The sequence below is a fragment of the Podarcis vaucheri genome (genome assembly GCF_965113315.1).
Source record: "Podarcis vaucheri genome assembly, chromosome: 12".
In the NCBI taxonomy this organism is placed as follows: domain Eukaryota; kingdom Metazoa; phylum Chordata; class Lepidosauria; order Squamata; family Lacertidae; genus Podarcis; species Podarcis vaucheri.
This window is the reverse complement of record NC_138750.1, coordinates 38079954-38101577: the sequence shown is the minus strand read 5'-3', so window position 1 is coordinate 38101577 and position 21624 is coordinate 38079954. Positions and strand designations below refer to the sequence as shown.

The 21624-nt window shown below is 42.0% G+C and overlaps 2 protein-coding genes across 5 annotated transcripts in view; one reads left to right on the top strand and one right to left on the bottom strand.

Annotated features, from left to right (window-relative positions):
- The window catches only part of CFAP69 (cilia and flagella associated protein 69), a 62625-nt gene that overhangs the window by 35943 nt on the left and 5058 nt on the right, over positions 1–21624 (top strand). Inside the window, exons 23-29 of the mRNA XM_082194072.1 lie at positions 2300–2473; positions 14209–14406; positions 16054–16247; positions 16337–16428; positions 17290–17434; positions 19014–19087; positions 19663–19715. Of these exons, the coding sequence (XP_082050198.1) occupies positions 2300–2473; positions 14209–14406; positions 16054–16247; positions 16337–16428; positions 17290–17434; positions 19014–19087; positions 19663–19715 (930 nt within the window). The remainder of the gene's footprint in view (positions 1–2299; positions 2474–14208; positions 14407–16053; positions 16248–16336; positions 16429–17289; positions 17435–19013; positions 19088–19662; positions 19716–21624) is intronic.
- FAM237B (family with sequence similarity 237 member B) lies at positions 2742–11352 on the bottom strand. 4 transcript variants are annotated; one of them, XM_082194219.1, is made up of 4 exons: positions 9919–11352; positions 4115–4511; positions 3629–3698; positions 2742–3345 (listed from the first exon to the last, which is right to left on the bottom strand). In XM_082194219.1, exons 2-4 carry the CDS (start codon positions 4494–4496, stop codon positions 3324–3326), a joined length of 474 nt encoding a protein of 157 aa, XP_082050345.1. In that variant the 5' UTR covers positions 4497–4511; positions 9919–11352; the 3' UTR covers positions 2742–3323. The 4 variants fall into 4 exon arrangements, with proteins under 4 accessions (XP_082050345.1, XP_082050346.1, XP_082050347.1 ...); XM_082194220.1 differs by lacking the exon at positions 9919–11352 and adding an exon at positions 8532–9042; XM_082194221.1 differs by lacking the exon at positions 9919–11352 and adding an exon at positions 8356–8374.

The following is a 21624-nucleotide window of genomic DNA, read 5'->3' as shown; positions in this document are numbered from 1 at the left end:
TATTTTTATGAGTTTGGGGCAGAGGGAAGAAACAGACTGTATGTGAGATCCTTCTTAACCCCTGGATCCAGCAAGTGGTAAAATATAAGCTAGGCTTTCTTCCTGTGTTGAGGTGACAGCCTGAGTGATGGTCCTTTAAGGAAAACAAAAGAAAGGACTTCCGGGGAGGCGCCTCCGGCAATGGCTGGATTCCTCTGATCAAGAGGAATCAGCCCCGTGGAAATCTGGGTCTTGACGGCACGGCGAAGGCGGAGACCCGTTAAAAATCACAGGCGGGAGAAGCCTGTGAGCGTGGGATTGTCGCCAGAAGAGGCCTTAGCGGTTGTATTAGTGAAAATAAATGACTCACTGAAACAACTTCATAAGAAAATTGACGTGATAAATATGAAAGTGGATGCTGCAAATATTAAAACTGACTTAATGCTAGAAAGTTTAAATAACCTGGGACAAAAGGTGAATACTAATATAGAAACCACCCAGAAATTGATACAGGAATCTATCCTGATACAGCAAACTGCGGATGAAGTTAAGGAGAAAACTCTTGCTGCTGAAGTTAAAGTAATTCAACTGGAGAGAGTCCCATCCATTCAAGGACAACTTTATGAATTCAAGCTGACACTGGTTATGACTGAACTTAAAGAGAAACAGATGAAATTGAGGATCAGAGCTCTACCTGAGGAAAATGTGAATTTATTCAAGGGCAATTGTGAAGGACATTGGCTTGAAGAGAAGGGGGATTTGGAAACAGGGTTAAATTGGAAGTGGTTATTGTTGGGCCAAGTTGTTGTGGTGGGGATGAGGGTTGCTGTGATGTTGGGGATGCTGTTTTTGTTTCAAACATTGCAAGCTTTGGATGGGAGGGATTGTTTCAGGAGGTGGCAGAGGGTCGTCTCTAGATTTGTTTGGCAGCGCAGGAAGCCCCGAGTAAAACTTAAGATATTAACGGATGCTAAAGAAGGAGGTGGACTTGCCCTGCCAGACCCCTAAGTTTTGTTGTGAATCATCTGCTTTTTGCTGGCTGAGAGAATCGGCAGAATCCGAGACCAGGGAGAAGAGCTGGTGGAAGAAGACTGGAAGTTTAAAGAGTATTTATAGAAATATTGCAAAATTAATGAATGTTAGAACACAGTTGGAATGAAGTTATATGGCTTTAGCAGAAATGTTATAAGGAATTAAGTACAAATAGATCAATAGAGTATTAAAGGGAACAAAATAAGGTTAGAATGTGTTAAGATAATTATAGGATAGAAAACGGGAAGATGAAAAGGAATTGCTGAAATAATTAACTGATGTGGAATACAAAAAGGGAGGTGTGAGGAAGTCATGGAAATAAGTGAACGAAAGATTTGACATTGAAATTGTTTAATATGTTTTAAATGGTCTTTGTTTTGTTTTATTTGTCTTATGTGTTAGTTTTGTAGTGTGTTTGTATTGTATCGTGTTGTTTTTCGTTTGTTTTTTTGCTTTTCTGTTTGTAGTGTTTAAATTTAAATTTTTGGAAACTCAATAAATATTATTTTTAAAAAAAGGAAAACAAAAGAAAGGGGCTCTGTGTGAGACAACAAATGGGTGGGTGGGGGCCCTCCCTCGATTCATAGACTCGATTCAAACCTGAATTTATGTATATATGTGTAAGTAAACCGTTTTTCATAAAGACACCACAGTCTCTGCTGTGCCTCATTCCCAAAGGAAACACAAACCCGGGGTAAGCAATTGGAACCCCTGAAATCTTGCACCACTCAGAGATTGGGGGTGGCGTGCAATAATATTCATCCTTCATATTGAAACACTTTTTCAAACCTTCATATTGAAACACTTTTTCAAACCATCATAGGTAATCTATGGCTCTATCATGGAGATGTAAGTATAAGCTCTGTGGTATCAAGCAGCCTCTTCAATAATTTATGTGTTTGAGGAAAGAGCATGTAAAATATTTTTATTTGTCAGAGATCCGTAGTAATAAGGGGTTAAGGAATAAGTGTGAGAGGAAGCATAGATAGCAGAAATAAGATTTGAATTTATGATCAATCTCCTTCATTATACACACACACACACACACACACACACACTTAGGCATGAGCTTCTGGTGTATATTTCAGAATGCATTCTTGAAAAACAAATCATAAAAGCATGAATGAGAAAAGTCAATTACAAGTCAACTAATAGTTTTTACATTTCCTTTCAAAATATGCTTTAAAAGAAGAGAATTTCAGAATGTCTCCTTTCCAAGGAATTGTTGTAAAACAGAACTCTTGTTTCATTTTGTCAGAATACTGAGCAGTGTGTTTTGTTTTTCCAGGTTGCATCTGGTCGCTTAGTAACTGTTGAAAGTACACCTGCTGAATTGACTGGAGGGCCACTAGCTGATACAGATCTTGCAGTCAGAAAGCTCTCCATTCGTGGTGGAGCCTTAAAGAGGATCAAAACAGTTAAGGTTGTGGATCCATTCAAGAAAGATTCAGTATCTGTAAAATAAACCTTGTCTAGAGCTGTTCTAGGCAGCTCCCTGTTTTTTGTTGTTGTTAATTTATATACAAATTTTAATCACATATTTGTATCACACTGGTTAAGTGCACAGTTATTTTTAGCTATATGTTCCTTTAGAAATAATGCGGAGATCATGATGCTAACAAATAAATTCAGTATGTTACAAATATAGATTACCGGCATGTCTAATCATTGCCGAGTTGATTTAATTTGCTTTTTGCTGTCCTTTTGCACTAACATAAATGCATATTATTACAAGTCTGAAGGATGCTGAAATGAATAAGAGCACCATTTCAATAGTCTACACAGCATAGAAAAGATATTTTATGATAACCAACATAAGTGACCAAATCCAGTGTTTAAGAGATTGCACAGAAAATTACATCAAGCATAATTTCTTTGGGTTTACATCCCGCCCCCCTTGTATGTCTTTAAAATGAAATTACCATTTATAAGATGCTGTATAAAATATGCTTGCTGCTGCAGCACCATGTTTTATTAGCATATAAAAATATATTTGGTTTTCATTGCATTCTGAACTTTTAAAAATGAGAGAAACCTTTCTCCCAAAAAAGGACACGTGTGCTAGTATTAAACACATAGATTTACCTGAGAGAGCACAGGAAATTATTCAAAATACATACAGCATTTGCATTGGAGAAAAGACCATGTTGACAATGATTGGAATGTGCTTATCAAATCAGAACACAGAAAAAGATCGCCCCCAAAAAAGAGAGTTCTCAGAAATATCTACAGTAAAATATGTGCTTTTTGAAAGCTTCGTTCAGTGTGGAATCATCTGGGTGAGGTGTCTTCTGTAGATTTGCCTCTTTGCTCTACAGCTGAGGTTTGTGAAGCCTGCAGAAGGAAGGAAAGAGCCAATTAGAAGTACAGATAGTCCTTGTTGCCATTTTTTCTTTCTTTTTTTTCCTGGTTGTCATCTGTGAAATATGTGGTTCTATTTCTATGAAAATTGGAGAATTGCAGAGTAGGACATGGATGAGGTAGGCTAGTGTAACACAGAGAGCCGGTATTGTGTAATGGTTATAGTGTTTGACTATGACCTTGGGAGACTCGGGTTCATAGCCATGAAACCCACTCGGTGACCATGAGCCAGTCACCATTTCTCAGCCTTACCTACCTCAAAGGGTTGTTGTGAAGATAAAACAGGGAGCGGAGAACCTTGAGCTCATTGGAGGAAAAGGTAGTATCTAAATGTAAAAAATAAATGGAGGCAAAACACATAAATGATGATTTCATGAGAGAGCAATCTAGTTCATATTTACTCAGAAGTAAATCCTACTGTGTTCAATGGGGCATGTTCCCAGAAAAGAGTGCACAGCCTTACAGCACAATCCTACATGTGTCTATACTCAAAATTCATTCCCATTTAATTCAGCAGGACATACGCTTAGGAAACTTGGGATATGGGATTACAGTACAGCCTTAATCTAGAAATAGCAGCCTTTCAGTATTAACAGCACAGACTCCTCTGGTACCTTAAAGATGTAACAAATTTATTTTGGTGTAATAATTCAAGGACTACAGCCTGCGTCATCAGTTGCATGGCAGGTATAACACTTCACACACCTGGTGTTTTATTAACAGGTAAGTATAACAAAATTACCTTCTGACGCTTTCTGTCCATATATATAAGTATTCTCTGTGGATGCTAATTGTCTCCTGCCCATTCCGTGAGACCTTGCGAGAACGCAGTCTACATACATATCCCAGAAGTTCTGAGCTAAACTGTTGAAGATGTCATTATGCTTGGGTTTAGACGACCCTTTTAGGAACATCATGAATTCCCAGAGAGCAGAAACTGTGCTTGATACCCTGAGTTTCTTCACTTCCACCAGCCTACGAGAGGAGATTTCCCAACAATGATGATCAATCTCTCCCAGGCCGGCAAAGGCTTCTTTTTGATATTCCAGGTTGCCAAAAACTAAATTCACCATCAAGAGACAACCCATTTGGAGATGCCATTTTCTGCTGCGTACAAATTCCATGCTGCACAGAGGTATCTGAAAACAATACAAACAATTATGACTTCCCCTACAGTCTTTGGCTTTACAACTTTGAAACATACTGTCACGAAAAAGGATGTTAGTTCTGAGTTCGTCCAACTGGCCTCCAGCTCCAGCAGAGGCAAGGAAACAAGTATGTCCTGTCACATGTGAGGTAGGGCCAATAGCTAGTTAAAAAATGTTGCTATTGTAGATAAAAAGAAAAGAAAAGGCCAGCATCAGTAGCCCCATTCAGGTGCTCTTCGCTTGTGTGCTGAACAACTAGAGATCAAGGAGCTGGGCTACACTCCTGTACTATTTGACAGGATAGCAATGAATGGCTAAGACACATGTGCCTGACTGGAGAGAGACCTGTTGGAAAGTAATGTAAAAGTGCTGTCTAAAATGCATAAAATATTATTGGAATGGGAGACAAAGGATGAGCACGTAAAATCTTCAATGATACAGTGGGCAATAGATATTGGTCATAATATAGACATGGAAGCATGGGAACGGGTGTGGAATATGATATAGAATTCGCAGTATGTTATGGACTAAGAGAAAATTAAATGAAAATGATATATTGATAGTATCTAACACTGAGTAAATTGGCAAAAATGTATATATCTAAATCAAATAAGTGTTGGAAATGTAAACAGAAAGGTTATTTTTATCATATGTGGTGGTCTTGTAGTAAGGTTAAAGCTTACTGGGAAATGATATATAATGAAATGAAAATGATGTTTAAAATAACCGGGGGGGGGGGGCAGAAGCTTTTCTTTTGGGAATTATAGGGACAGAACTACCTAAACTGTATAGAAACTTATTTATGTATGCTACTACAGCGGCAAGAATGTTACTTGCCCCAAAATGGAAAGAAGCAAAAGTCCCAGCAAAGGAAGAATGGATACAAAAACTTATGGAATATGCAGAAATGGTGAAACTTACCGGAAGAATAAGAAATCAAGAGAAAAAAAACTTTTTATAAAAGAATAGAATAGGTTTATTGAATAATTACAGATAAATTGTAAACAGATAAGAACATTGGTAGGATTATTGTAATAACCTGCAGTTTCATAAGAGTATATATTTAAAGAATATGAATGAATGAGCAAATTAAGTTAAGTAGGATATGCAGAAGATACTAAAAATAAATTTAAGGAACCGCGGAAAGAGGGGGAAGGAAGTCAAGTTTTGAAATGTCAAAATGATTGTAAAATTAGTGAAATGTATTTTTAAAAAAAACACGTGTCCCCTGAGGAAAGGCAGAAGGCAAAGAACCAAGCCAAGGAGTCCAGGTCATGGAGCACACTTATCAATAGCTCCTCACTGAGACATTAACACCGGCTTGCATCCACGATAGAGGAGGCCGACAGCATGACGTTCTGCGTGTGATGTCACTCTTAGATATGGGGGGGGGCAAAGTGCCTCCATCCGCAGGAGCCAGCACTGCTGGCCTGAGAGAAATGTTGGGGCAGCTCCTACCCCACCTTCCCTGGAGTGGCTGAAGGCCAGTTTCCCCCGAGGGAAGGCAGAGGCAAGGGAGGCCAAGCCAGGGAGCAGGCATGAGAGGACTCTCTCAGTCTTTGTTTAAAATAATGCATTTGTTTTAATGTTTGAATCACATTGTAAACTGCCTTGGGGGTATATAAACCCAAGAAAAAGTAAATAAATTAAATAAATAACTGAAAGAACCCACTGCCCACCTTCAAATACAGATAGCAAAGGCTCCCGTCTGAGACGTTGGAGGGCTGCTGCCTTTCAATAATGAGCAGCATGGACAAATTGTGTCGCTCGTTGTAAGGCAACTTCCTATGTGACTGCCTCTCAGAAGTCGGTTGAACACGTCTTTTTTTAGGATAAAGTACTGGAACACTGTGTTATTTAAATACACTCTGCTGCAAAACAATTAAATTGCACTCGAACCACTCGGTTTTGTTCCGATCAACATCATGAGTAAGAGTGACTTCAGTTGTAGCCACACGGCCTCAGCCTGTGTTTTCAAAAGTCCCACTGTTTATATAGTGTCATAGATTTAGGGCTCCAGAGTCTGTTAGTGAATGGTATAAATTAATAAATGCTAGTATTTAGATGATATGTGGGGGCGTGAAGGGAAATACAAGCTGCAGAACTGTGCCAGGCAGGAAATTTCTGGGTTAGCTAAGTGCAGAACCATGAAGAAACAATGGCACCAAGCCATTAAGGTCCATTAGCAATGCAAAATAACAGTCGTCGTCGCCCCCCCCCCCCCGCCTCTCTGAGGAGTGGACAGAGAGACAAGATAACTGGCAGGTTGCCAAGGTGATGGGGGCACATGATGTCATAGGGAAAATGGTCCTTTTTGAAATCTGGAGGCATTCTGGGAAAGAAGAGAACAAAGACAGAACCATCTTGGCGCAGGCTGGAGGAGGCTGCCCCGAGAGCCATGACTGACTAATGCTTTGGACCCAAGCTTGCTGAAGCTATGAGAGGGGCAGTGAGAGACAGTGACCACTCAGCCCAGACACTGAGGTCCTCCTCTGAGGGTTGCCTGCAGGTTCCTTCACTGCACGAAGCGAAGCTACAGGGAACTGGGCAGAGGGCCTTCTCAGTGGTGGTACCCTCCCTGTGGAACACCTTCCCTTCAGATGTCAAGGAGATAAAGAATTACACAGCTTTTAGAAGGCAGCCCTATTTCGAAAGATTTTTAACGCTTGATGTTTTATGTTTTAAGATACACTGTACGTAGCCCAGAGCGGCTGGAGAAACCTAGTCAGATGGGCAGAGTATAAATAATAAAATTATTATTATTATTATTATTATTATTATTATTATTACTACTACTACTACTACTACTACTACTACTACTACTAATCTTGGGGTATAATGCTCTGCACCTCCTTCATTGAAGATTCCAGGTGTAAATATGTGTACAGTAAGCCATATGTATTAAATAGACTAGCCTCCGCTGTGCCTCAATTTGCACCCTGGAATCTTGCTACCACTTGGCAGAGATCGGGGATGGCGTGTGTCAGAGCTGCTTCCAGGTCCCAGCTCACAGAGGACCACGCTAGCCGGCAGTACTGTACAAAAGTCTTTATTGAGTTACAGTTTCCATTTCCAAGCCGCAGCGCGCAGCTCTACCTCTTAGAAGCTAGACCGGCGAAGCTCCGTCTGAGTCTCCGCCTCCTGTACACCAACTTAATACTCTAGCCTTACTCCACCTCTTCCGTCTTTCCTTCCTCCTCTGGGTCCCTCTGTCCCCCGTGGTCTCTTCCTTCCTGGACTCTTCTGACGCTGACCCCCCGGACTCTTCTCCCTCCTTGCGGCGGACTTTAGGACCTGGCTCCCTATCCAGGCTGCTTACTGTGCCGCCTTCCTGTGCATTTGAACTTGGCGCGCCCGCCCAGCCTTCAACCTTCCTCTTGACCGTTTCCTCGCTCCCCGATGGAGGTGTGGCCAATCCTGACTCATGCCCTCCCGCTTGCGGCGAACCACCTGATCCCGATACCTGGGACCCCTCCCCCCTACTGTGCTCTGGTGGGGAAGCTGGTCCCGATTTCCAACTGCTGCTCTCTGAGTCCCCTCTGGTCCCTTCTTCCTGGGGTGTCCCCCTAGGCGCCCCCCTTGCTCTGACCACTGGCGCCCCTTTCTGTGAATCTTCCGATTCACTGGAAAGACTCAGAGATCTCGGGCCGCTGTCATCGCTCATATTTCCTTCGGATTCCTCCCCCTCGCTCTCTGTTTCCTCCCTTTCCTGTGCCTCTGCTCCTGAACCCCTGACAGCGTGCAACCTTAGTAACAGTGGGATTGCATCCAGGCAGGCATGGGGGGCAGCTCCCCCACCCAAATCAATCAAATTCAATAAAAATACATAGCTTACTGAGGTTCTGTCACCCCCAACAGAAATCCTGGCTACGCCCATGGAGGCAGGCCCATTCTGTGGCTACATACATTTTTTATGCATTTGACTTGGAACAAAAGAACCTGGCTCCTAATGCCCACTCCCACCCTGTCAAGAAATGCATTGGGTGACATCGGAACAGTCACCTAACGTACCTCACAAGGCTGTTGTGGGAATAAAATGACCGGAGAAAATAACTATATATGCTACTCTTGAGTTTGTTGAGATCGGTATGATTTAAGTCGGGGGTTCCCAAAGCGTTGCCCATGGACCACCAGTGGTCTTGTGAGTCTGCAAAGTGGCATAACTACATGTGTATGAAGAAAGGGGTGTGTGAGGGGAATGGCAGGCACAATGGCTGCTGTTTCGTTCTTAGAACCTGGCAGTCTGCCTGGAAGGTGAGGAAGAGGGAGTTAGTGATGGCAGGAGGAGATTCTACCTTCCTCAGGGGAATAAAGCTATGGCTGGCAGCAAGACAGGGGAAGGTCCTAAGCAATCACCACTTCTAAACAACAAGAAGAAAAATCATTAAGTGGTCTTGGGCAGGCAGAGTTTGCGAACAGTTGGTATAATGATTAGCATAAAGGGCTAGAACTGGGAAGATCAGGGTTCAAGCCTCCATTCAGTAATGATGCACACTGAGTAAACTTCGGTCAAGCATTTTTTCCTCAGACCAGCAGACTACCTCACAAAGTTGTTGTGAAGACAGAAGAGGTTGAGAGAACCTAAAGATTAGCCCAAAGACAGCATATAAGTGTTAATAATTAAAATATTAAAGAAATAAAATACTTAGGATTCTAGGCACCCAACCAACCACGACAGGAGGGAATTATTTAAAAACAGCCAAAAGTTTATAGAAAATATTCAGCTCATACTCTTAACCACAACATTACACTGGCTCTAATATACAGTTCCTTGGACAAGTAAAACTTTTCGAATTTAAAACTTTCTTACATTGTAGATAGCACCTGTAGAAAGTGACACACAGGAGAAAGTAAAAAACTATCACTGATCAATAAACAATGCTTTTCTAACAGCAGCATTATATATTTTACTGATTGATTCTTTCTTTTCTCTGGAACGTAGAAGCACAATAAAGTTTTTTTCCTGATTATTCCTACTTGCTTATATCCTCAGGGAATATTGATTACTGTGATCAATATATTGGAAACATATATCTTCCTTCCCCTCTTATAATTCAGTTGCTACAAAAAGCACTTGCAATAATAACATGAAAACTCCAACCAGTCTCATTTTTGTAGCTGCTATCATTGGCTCTCAAACAGCAAAAGCAATTAACACAGAGCAATTCTATGACACATCTACACAGAAGTGAGTAGTGCTGAATTCAAAGGGGAATACTCCCAGGCAGGCAGGATTAGCATTGCAGCCTTTACAAGGAAGCAACCTCCAATGAACTTACTTCTGAGTAAGCGTGTATAGCCTTGGGCTAGAAGTTTTGGAATCTGACTCCTCCCTGTTCAGTTAATGAGACTTTTTCAACATTTGTTTTTAAGGAGCAAAGTGAAAAATCATACTTACTGAAATATAGCCTTCTTGAGTGCAAATATTCAGTGACAGAAGGCAGTCTGTGTTGACTGACCACTTAGACACAAAGGGGTGGAGGGGGTTCCCAAAGACCAGAAGTCTGAAACTGCTTTCTGTTGCTAGCGAGGTAATGGTTGCTGCTGTATTGGGATTATATAGCAGAGGAAGACACTGGCAGTATCATCCACTCCATTAAGTGAAAAAGGAGAGGAGAGGGGCTATAAATCACATAGCCCCGCCTCTGTCCACATCATCTGCTCTGAGTCAATCAGCTACACAATCTGCTGCAATCTGCATCTTTGTTCCCTTATCTTATCAATACATCCCTATTCCTGTGTACATCCTTGTCCAATAACAGCTGGGGTAGTTGTCCTAGGAAGAGATTTGCAGATAAAGCCTCTTGATGTTTACTCAGAAGTAAGTCCCACTTAGTTCAATGGGGCTCACTTCCTTGCAAAGTGGGTTTAGGATTGCAGCTTTAGACCCCCAATCCTATGGGTGATTATTGGGCATGAAGTTCAGCTGGGCCCAGTAGTGGAGCTCATGCCCAGGCTAAGTGTGCAGAGAACTGCAGTCTAAAAGTGCTTCTCCTAGAAGCCAGCTGATTACATCTTGATTAAAACTAACAAACATTGAAGTCACAAATTTGTTAGAGAACATTCATTTCCCTACAATATGGAAGACACTTTATTTAAAAGATGCCAAATGACGTTGCTTAACGAAAATATAATGAACAGCGATAGAATCACTGCTAAAAATACAACTGTTTAACTACAAACAGCAACAGACAGGACATTTAAAAAATACTTGTTTTGTTTATTTAGTCAGTGAATAATAACAAGACTCTGCGGGCAGGGTACAATTTTTTAAAAATAAAACAGTAGGTTTTTTATATAAAAAATGATAAAAACAATAAAATAAGCATCTTCTTCTTCTTTGGCGATCACTCGTAGCCAAGTAAGATTGTCTTCTATAAACATGGTTTTAACAATGAGTCCGTACGTGACTGTGGAGGCCAATTCTAGATCCACATGTCCTTCCACAGCAGGGACATTGGTTTCCAGGAGGGTGCTGATCATGGTGTGGATTTGCCAAGTGTGCCTTCCTCTAGCATGTTTCTCCCTTGCGTCCTGAGTTTGAGTGTCTTCAAAGCCCATGACACCTTTGGAAAGGCTGTTCTCCAACTGGAGCGCTTGCAGGCCAGTGTTTCCCAGTTGTCAGTGTTTATACTACATTTTTTTAGATTTGCCTTGAGACAGTCTTTAAACCTCTTCTGTTGACCATCAGCATTACACTTTCCATTTTTAAGTTCGGAATAGAGTAGTTGCTTTGGAAGACGATCATCTGGCATAAACATAAGATAATAGGAACAATAAAAAGTAATAAATACAGAGTCAGAGAAGCTCAGAAGCCACTAAGATCATTCAAAGCTAAAGGTAAAGGTACCCCTGCCCGAACGGGCCAGTCTTGACAGACTCTGGGGTTTTAATTTACTTGGTGCCAAAAGATGGAACCAGGTTAGCATCCCTGGAGAGAGCATTCCATACTCAAGGCATCATGACTGAAAATGTCCTCTTTCTGATCACCACCCATCTAAGTAAAGATGGCAGGGGGACCCTGGGAAGGACTCATGTACAGGGACAGTCGAGGCTATCTTCCCATCTGAAGTGGGTAAGAGGGCACCTTTCTCCCCACCACCAATTTTGCAATCTTGGAGCTTCACAAAGAACAAATATTGGATATTATTTTCTACTCACTACAGAGTAAAGTCACTACTCTTACTTATATCTCCTATAGACTTTAATTCGGCAAGTGACAATACTCCAATTCATTTCCTTGATGGTGTGGTATGAATGTGAGCAGTGCTTTTTTTTCTTTAAAAATATTTAGGGGTACTCTCATTTTGACTCAAGAAAATCACTATTTTATAGTTCAAATCAGGATAAATAAATACAGTAAATGGAAAAAAGTACAAAGATTCACAAAATGTTTTTTGTGTACCCCCCAAAAAGAAACACGTACCCCCAGAAAAGAAGCACTGAATGTGAGTGTGGTGGGGTTTTTTAGAGCACTGTTTTGTTCCATTTTATACCCAAAGGAATGGTCAGGAATTAGAAGCACTTGCTAACCATTTCTGAAGCAAAATTTAATTTCTGTTTGGTGGGGAGCATTTTTGAACACCAGTACTGCATTTGGTTCAGTATGTACATTGTAGTTGTTAATTGACTCTTCTAGTGAATTTAAGAGAACCAACCATTGCCTTTTCCTCAGCAGATGGAGAAAGGTGTGCTGGGGGCAACAAACTTTGCACTGGCTTTTCGTGTATGTGAGTCAAGATTCTTTGCTTGAGTGCCCACATTGCACCTTAACAAGAAACGACATATCTGTTTCTAAAGTCATTATAACAGAATCATTGTTGTAGAAGAGGAAGGGGCTATGGCAGGAAATTGACATCCTTATGGTGAACAAAAAACATGTCACTGAGCACAACTTAAAGTGGGCTAATCATGTGAAGAGCTTCCAGCATATACCAAACAACTTCCCCTTCCCTCAGTGCCCCCAGATGGAAAGAATGATTCAATTTCATTGATTTAGATACTTATAAAACCTATTTCCTAGCTATCTAAGCAAACAGGCTTTAAAAACTCATTTCCTTCTCTTTTTCCCATTTCCTGTTACACCATCTCTGTGATTCAGGACAAATCTATATTTCAGTTTACCTTTAGTTTAGTTTATACCTCTGTGATGCTAATTCATATGCTAGTTCATATACGTTCTCACTACTTCATCCCTGACTGCTGGCCATGTTGGCTAGGGCTGATGGGAACTGACTACACTGTTACAGAAAGGCAAAGGTAAAGGACCCCTGGTTAAGCCCAGTCAAAAGCAACTATGGGGTATGGCACTTATCTCGCTTAAGGCCCAGGGAGCCAGCGTTTGTCCACAGACAGTTTTCTGGGTCATGTGGCCCGCATGACTAAACCGCTTCTGGCGCAACAGAATACCATGATGGAAGCCAGAGCACACGGAAATGCCGTTTACCTTCCCATTGCAGCGGCACCTATTTGCACTGGTATGCTTTTGAACTGCTAGGTTGGCAGAAGCTCACTCCGTTGCACGGATTCAAACTGCTGACCTTCTGATCAGCAAGCCCAAGAGGCTCAATGGATTAGACCACAGCACCAGCCGCTTCCTGTACCTTTTACTGTTACAGTAGAATAACCTCAAGAGGTGTCCAGAGCACTGTCTAGTCCTGTTGTTTTGGATAGTTTCAGTTAATAAGGCTCAAGGATGCAGACAAAGTGAAGGCGAGGGCAACCATTTGCGCCCTAAAGCCTTGCCCTTCTTGGCTGATAAAAACTAGCAGGGAGGGGACAGCTGACTGGACCACGGAGGTGATGACTGTCTCCTTTTGAGAGGGGGTGGTCGATCTCTGTCTGCTTAAAGGAGACAGTGGTAAGACCACCCTTAAGAAGCCATGACGGGATTTTGAAAATTTAAATAATTACTGGCCAGTGCCAATCTTCTCTCTTCGATCCAGATATTTGAGCAGATGGCCACAGACCAGATCCAGGCACTCTTATAGTAAATCCATTCCAACTGAGGTTTAGTCCTGGTTTTGGCTCAGAAACTGCTTTAGTCGACCTGTGTACTCAAGAGACAAGACAGGGAAAACGTGTCCCTGGCTTTTGATACCATCAACCATGGTATCTTTCATGAGCGCAACCAGGATTTTTGGTTTTTTGGAGGGGCAGGACCAACACGATTGTATTTCTATTGTTTTACTTGATGGGATGGAGCGGCTCTGCTTTACGGTGGTTCAGGTCTTACTTCCCAGAATGAAGATTATATGTAAAGGAAAGCCAGCTAATTTATTTTGTGTTCCCCACCCCGCCAAATCAGGATTTATTTATTTTTTGCAATTCTATGTGTACAAGGTCCGTCTGCCACGTTATGACGTTTAGGATTCATTCCTACAGAGAGAAGTACTGTATGGAATCTGCCTCGGTCCAGCTTCCGCTGCGCTCCCGATATGCTCCTGCACTGTTTTCATTCCCCGCTCCCCGAACCCGCATGCACGGAATGCACGTGTGCAGACTCAAGAATTTCACTTCGCGTATCTGACGAAGCAGCTTCTAGCCCTCGAAATAAACGTGCCAGGCCTCTTTAAAAGGCAACCCTTTTGGAGCGAGGCACAAAATGTTCCGCGGCGCCCTCGTCGCCATTTGCAGCGGCAGCAGCTCCAGCGTCTCAAGGAAAGCTCTGCTCCTGCGCCCCGCGTAGACCTTCTCTCCCCGGCCCTTCGCGGTCCCGCCTGCCCCGCCTGCCCCGCCTCCGAGCAGGCGGGCCCGTCGCGGGTTGGCGTCACTCTCCTGCGCTGCTTCCCTGGCTCTGCATGCGCCCAAGCCTCCGCTGAAGGGAGCCCCTTTGCGCCCGCTGGTCATCAGCATGGGGCGGCTCAGCCGAGCCCTTCTGAGGGAGGTTAGTGCGCCGCCAAAGCAGCTCTTTCCCCTCAGCCTTCTGGGGCGGCGTTTCCGCGGGGCGGGGGGAGGCTTAGGAGGTGCCCCGTGCACCTCTGGATATTTGGCTGCAGGGAGGCGGGTCCAGTGACAAAAACTCCCCTTATCCCGATAATAAATATTCAGTACAAAGGAAGGAAGCTCTTCAGCCCTTCTTGGATGAAATTCTTGGTGGTTATTATTATTATTAAACTTTTGTTGTTGTTTAGTCGTGTCCCCACGGACTCTTCGTGACCCCGTGGACCAGAGCACGCCAGGCACTCCTGTCTTCCACTGCCTCCCGCAGTTTGGTCAAACTCATGTTAGTAGCTTCGAGAACACTGTCCAACCATCTCGTCCTCTGTCGTCCCCTTCGCCTTGTACCCTCCATCTTTCCCTACGTCAGGGTCTTTTCCAGGGAGTCTTCTCTTCTCATGAGGTGGCCAAAGTATTGGAGCCTCAGCTTCACGATCTGTCCTTCCAGTGAGCACTCAGGGCTGATTTCCTTCAGATAGGTTTGATCTTCTTGCAGTCCATGGGACTCTCAAGAGTCTCCTCCAGCACCATAATTCAAAAGCATCAATTCTTCGGCGATCAGCCTTCTTTATGGTCTAGCTCTCACTTTTGTACATCACTACTGGGAAAACCATAGCTTTAACTATACGGACCTTTGTTGGCAAGGTAATGTTTCTGCTTTTTAAGATGCTGTCTTAAACTTTACATAATGGCAAATTTAAAAATCTACAATCCTGTGTCCATCTTGCATATCTTTGCACCAAATTGTCATAGACAGTTTCCTTTTGGACTTCACTGTTTACAGGGTATTTTCTTTGTGCATGTCTTAGGATGGGACTATTCACATCTGTTCTGTCTTAATTATCAGTAACACCAAGAACAGGAAGCAGGTTTAGACATCATCCCTCTATTTCAGGGATCTGGAACTTTTTGCCCTCCAGAACTTGTTGAACTACAACTCCCATCAGCCCTAGCATGCATGGCCAATGCCCAGGGGTGATGGGAGTTGTAGTTCAGCAACATCTGGAGAGCCAGAGGTTTCCCTCACCTGCTGTAAAAGGTAAAGGTAAAGGACCCCTGACAGTTAAGTCCAGTCATAGACTCTGGAGTTGCGGCGCTCATCTCACTTTACAGGCCGAGGAAGCCGCCGTTTGTCTGCAGGCAGTTTTTCTGGGTCATGTGGCCAGCATGACTAAGCTGCTTCTGGTGAACCAGAGCAGCGCATGGAAACACCGTTTACCTTCCCGCCAGAGCGGTACCTATTTATCTACGTTCACTTTTTGGCGTGCTTTCGAACTGCTAGGTTGGCAGGAGCTGGGACCGAGCAACGGGAGCTCACCCTGTTGCAGAGATTCGAACTGCTGACCTTCTGATCGGCAAGCCCAAGAGGCTCAGTGGTTTAGACCACAGTGCCACCTGCGCCCCTGCACCTGCTGTACTTGTTCTTATATAACCTCATGGTTGTCATTTATCACTATGGGGAAAGTAAAGTACTGCATTTTGGTCTCATTCATAGTAGCCTCACAGGGGGTTGCATCCCCTACTTTTCATAATGATTAACAAATTGCTAGTAAATATGAAATGGCAGTGTTAATACTTTTTTACTTTTTTGCAGTATGGCAGGTTTATGGATGACCTTAGGATCTACGTGAAAGGAGGAACTGGCGGAATGGGCCATCCTCGATTAGGTGGGGAAGGTGGGAAAGGCGGTGACGTCTGGTTGGTAGCTCAAAAGAAAATGACATTGAAGAGACTTAAAGATCGATTTCCAAACAAACGGTTTGTAGCAGGAGCAGGAGCCAACAGTAGGTGAGTATGTTTCATTGATTGAGAATTTGTGTGGTCCAGTATACAGCAATCTTGTAATATATATATATATATATTTTGCTCTCCACCAGTCTTGCTACGCTGAAAGGTACTAAGGGAAAAGATTGTGAAGTGAAAGTGCCTCAAGGAATATCTGTCACAAGGGATGATGGGAAAGTGATTGGTAAGGATGTTTTGGTTCTTCACTTTTTGTTACTGTAAAGGATCAGAAAACATATCAACTGTGCATCTGGCAAGGATTTAGTACAATAAGCCCTCATACGGGAAAGTTCTCACATTATTTTCAACATTATAGGTGAGATTCTTTTACATGAACCTCCCCTCCAACACACCCAAAATATATTGAAGACTGTACCTCAGATGTATTATTTTTCTGAGAGAACAAATCATGGCTTACATTACAGTCCTAACCTTGTCTACTTGGAAGAAAATATCATTGAATTCAAATTGGTTTACTCCCAGGTAGTTGGGAATAAGCTGCAATTGAGTTTAATTGGACTTACTTCTGAAGAGACATGGTTAGGGTTGCACTGTTAGTTGCTGTTTACTTTCTACTGAGTCTGTGCAACAGCACAAACCTATAATTTGGCTCACACTTCAATAAACTGGCATGTGCAGGTGTTAAAGGCATAGATGTACTGGCAAACATCCAGGAACAGTTAATTGATCATTCTCAGAAGCAGCTTAATAGATTTTGATTAAGGTAGTATATTTGCCTTGATTTATGTGTGTTCACTTACAGAACTCTGTATTTTTTTTGGAAGTAAAAAGTGAAGGTAGCGTAGCCATGTTGATGATAAAAAAGTCCATAGCTGGGCGAGGCATTTTTCAGGACTCACCACAAAGTCTCAAAAACATTTGCCACATTTTTTGACCATTTAACCTGGAGGTAGGCTCCACTGTGTCCAGTGGTGCTTTGTCTCAGATGAGTGCTAAAATGTAAATGGCAAGTTGAAAGAAATGTCTGTGTCACTGGGAACAAATAGAACATTTGCAAAAAACACTTCTGTATCTTTATTTTTAGGTGAACTTGACAGAGCAGAAGACAGATTGTTGGTGGCACGAGGAGGTCTTGGTGGATGCATGGCGACAAATTTCTTGCCCTCCAGAGGTCAAAGGCTCATGATTCACCTTGATCTCAAACTTATAGCAGATGTTGGCTTAGTTGGGTAAGTCTTTGATCCTGAAAATTGCACTCTGGAGTCATGCTCGTGTTTATATATTGAAGTGAATGCCCTTGTACTAGAAATATCCATGTCTGTACTACATCCACATTAAGACATATTTAAGTTTTGGGAATGTTATTCATACAGTCAGTTATCCTGCCTCCAGATTATCCTATTGTTACTTTATTGTCATAAGGCATCAGTGCTATTTTTCTAGGGGGGGGGCGGGAGGAGTACCAGAACTCACCGTGAACACTGCCCCCATTCTCTTAGAATGGCAATGGCACCCACCAGAGAGGTGCCGGAACTGAGTTCCTGTGAGTTCCCCCTAGGGGGAAAAAGCCCCGCAATGCTTGATGTAACTACAGTTGCAGCTCTTGCCTCACTTCTTTCTGGTTTAATGTGTGAAGTTGAACTTCTGTGCAGGCTTTGCCCAACAGCAAATGGAAGCTTTATAAGGAACTGGTGGGTGTTCAAAACAGTGTCACATAAATACTATTGCCTTTGTGATATATCAGTATACCTCTCCCACCCACCACTTAATTCTACTTCAAATTTCAGGGTGGTTTGTTCCTCCCCCACTTTGTTCTAGATGAGGTAAGGAAAGAATAATTTCTAGGGAGTCGTGGAAACACCTTTGGTTTATTTCACTCAGTTGTTGAGTGAGTCTCTGAAAGCTTGTTCTTTTGATCTCAGTCTGAGTTTGGTTTTTTTAATATTTCAGTATGTACATAAGTGCTTTATCATTAGATCACAGACATGGAAAAAGATTTGAGGAACATTAGGCTGAGATACACTGAAAGTCAGACAGCATCCCTGTATACATTTCAAAGAGAGTACAGCTACTTCTGATCTAATAAAATCATTCCTGAAGAAGTATGATAACTTTTGAAATGGCTCTTGAGGTACTGACATTACTCCAATAGTATCTTGAAAGAGCACCCTCCCCCTGTCTCATTAGTCCAACGTAAGGTATCAAAGTATTTATTCTATTACTGGTTTTTGTTTTCTGGTTATAATCATTAAAAATGTGATAGCGGAGCAATTGTTCTTTCACAAATGCATATTTGCAAAATGGTGCTTAAAAGCTTAAACAGTTGCATAATGTGGATTGTACTTCTTTTGAAACTTACTTAAAAATAAAAAGGAACCAGATTTTTGGAAGGTGGGGAGAGAATAGCAACACAGTTTTTTCTTGCTCCCCCCCCATAACAATCATGTTAACTCAGTCTTCCCTGTAATATAAGGTGGTTTCTTTCCATTGTGAGTATACAGCATATAGTTCTGTTAGGAACTTATAGGAACATTGGCTAAATGCATATTTGGGGCACACTTTGATTAACTTTAAGGGGAGAAATTAGCATTTAAAGGCAGCTTTTGTGTTTGGTGCTTTGTCTAGTATGTATGGAATCTATTCCACCCTCAGAGTAGCCCACTTCTAAGACGTTTCCTCTTCATTTTAAACAAAATTCACTTGAGTAAAATGCATTTTAAAACTTGAAAGTGGTTTTATTCTTCTGTCAACTACATATTGATATGAACACTAAATATAATTTTTTTCATCCCCCCCACTCCACCCCAGATTTCCAAATGCAGGAAAATCCTCTTTGCTAACCAAGATTTCTCATGCTACACCTCAAATAGCAGATTATGCCTGTAAGTAATTAATTTTCCATGTATTAGTGTTTGCACCCTGATCTTGAATGCAGTGCTTGCAACAGAAACACTTTGACTCTAGGAGCCATCTTCCCCCTGTCTCTGACAACAGTCTCTTGCAATGCCCTGGGGACAGGTGTGTGTGTGTGTGTGTGTGTGTGTGTGAGAGAGAGAGAGAGAGAGAGAGAGAGAGAGAGAGAGAGAGATCTTGAGTATGGGCAGAGGCTGTCTGTAGATGAACTACCCCTCCTGAATGAGAGCTCAGTCTTTCAGCTACCAAGTTTTCAGAGTATAATTGCAGAGAGCTATGATACCGTCCCTCAAGTGTTTCCCAGTATTTAATAAGAATTTCTCTGCATTCAGTTTTCTATGTATCTTCTGATGTGAGCAACTTTCAATGTTTGGGAAGGACTTCTGCTATCACTGCCTGTCTAGCATTCAAGAGGTTGCTTCTGAGAAAGCAAGAGTATTCCATCTTTTGACTGAGAGTAAACAAGTGTTTTGGGCATACAAGCCAGGGGTAAAACTCCAAAATACATCACAAAACAGGGCTCACTTTTCTTTACTTTCCGCAGTTACAACGATAAAACCTGAGCTTGGAACAGTCAAGTATGCTGATTTTAAACAGGTTGGTTTCCAAAAGTAAGATCTGCATTAAAGGTGTGGTTGTGGAGAAACTGTATTTTGGTTACGTTATGAGACCCCAATTTTCTTAACTTACACCAATACTTCAAGGAGAGCAGGCTGTTGACTTGTTTTCTAAGAAACAGTGGTAGCCTGAGATAGGTCTGGCATCTGTGCTCCTTCAGTTTCCATATATTTCCTTCAGATGGCTGTGTCTGTCTTAAGCAATATCTGTATCTAGATAAACAACCCTTTTGAGCCACGTTTACCTAATTTTTAGGACAGTGAGAGAGGCTGGACACCAAGTGTGACCCATTAGACCACTCTCTGCTTTACAATACTAAACACTGTAACATGATACATTACCTAAAATAATGCTCCATGCGGCATTATTTATTGCTGTTCAGCAGCTGAGAGTGATCTACTGTAGAGTGCTAAACATAGGCCTGTTAAAATAGTTTTGAAAATTGCCTGTGTTTGTTCAGAAAGATTATTTTTTCCAAATATGAGGTCCATTATCCATGCTACTAAGTTTTGATGAAGAATTGAGGACCATGTTCATTCATGAATCTTCCAAACTTTTGATTGCACACAACCTAATTTTGACTTTGATGTGTAGAACTCTAGCTGGCACATGAGAGCAATCAAAGACATAAGATGAAAGCATTTTATCAAGAGGTGTTTGATGACATCAGTGCAACAACGGAGTTCACAGATGCAAAATGAGTAAAAGTGCTTTTTCTCCTTCCTGGAACCAGGGCTTGTCTGGTGATGCTTTAATCTTTCTCTAAATAAAGTGTATTACATGGATAAGAAACGTAGCATTACTGCTAAAGATTATATTTGCCCCCTGCACTTTAAAAGAACTTCAAAATAACATTAAGCATCTGTACAAGACTCTTAAAAATTGCTTGGAGGTTTGTTTATTTTTTTTACAATCAAGCAGTGTATAAATTTTATGAAACGAATATATAAACAAGCATTGTAGTTTGTAGTTGCCCTTTTTTACCATAGCAGGCATAAAATTAGAATTGATGGGAAACAATTTTGATCCTTATCCCCCACCACCCAAAATGTAATATATGTTAAGTTTTGAGTCTTGCAAATTAGTTGATAATTGCTTTGTTTGATTCTTCAAAGTGTGGGAAACTCTTCAGTTCTCAGAATACAGTATGCGAAAATATTCCCTTGACTTCTAGATAGCTTAGAAGATCAAGCCTGGTGTTTTCTATTGTAAGGTTACCAGATGTCCCTGTTTCCTAGGGACAGGCCCCGGATTTGCAAATCAGTCCACACACAGAATCCAATGAAGTTGAAAAGTGTTCCTGGATTCATTGGAAAAAAATCCGGTAACCTTATTAAGCACCCAAATGAGCATTCTGTGTTTATACAAGTAACGGTTCAAGTCCGAAGCATAGTTTGGAGGGTTACTAATGAATTGCATGCTTGCATGTTCTCTCTTCTCCTGTATGGGTCTTCCCTCTCCCTATTTAACCATAACGAAAATAGGATGTGTTGTCTCAATTGGTAAACTACACAGTAGTGGCCTGTGCAGAGCCATCCCCCAGTTCTGATATCACTGCAACTTACCTGGATGGGACTTGTGGGTGGCGTTGGAGGCAGAGCTGCAGTGAAGTCAGGGTTACCACCCCCTGCCCTGTTCCAGCCCTTTCCAGGTAAGCTGTAGAGATTGCAGGGTCAGGATGATGCCTGTGCACAAGACATGGGCTACTGCTGAAACTATGGCTAGAGTTTTCCATCACAACCAGAATCAGAAAATATGTGTGGAAGTGGCAAACTGTGGGTGGCGCTAAACAGGAGAAGGAAAAGCTGCACACAAGAGGAGAGAGGGAACATGCAAGCCATGCGTCATTCACAGCCTTCCAAAACATACCTTTCAGTGTGCGAGGAGA

What these genes read in the sequence shown, in the direction of transcription:
- FAM237B (XM_082194218.1), bottom strand. Translation starts at nt 4,574, where the DNA reads ATGTTTCAAAGTTGTAAAGCCAAAGACTGTAGGGGAAGTCATAATTGT. An exon ending in TGGACAGAAAGCGTCAGAAG is followed by an intron (nt 3,699 to 4,114) that starts GTAATTTTGTTA and finishes TTTTACATTTAG; the next exon opens with ATACTACCTTTTCCTCCAAT. An exon ending in CTTCACAACAACCCTTTGAG is followed by an intron (nt 3,346 to 3,628) that starts GTAGGTAAGGCT and finishes TTCCTTCTGCAG; the next exon opens with GCTTCACAAACCTCAGCTGT.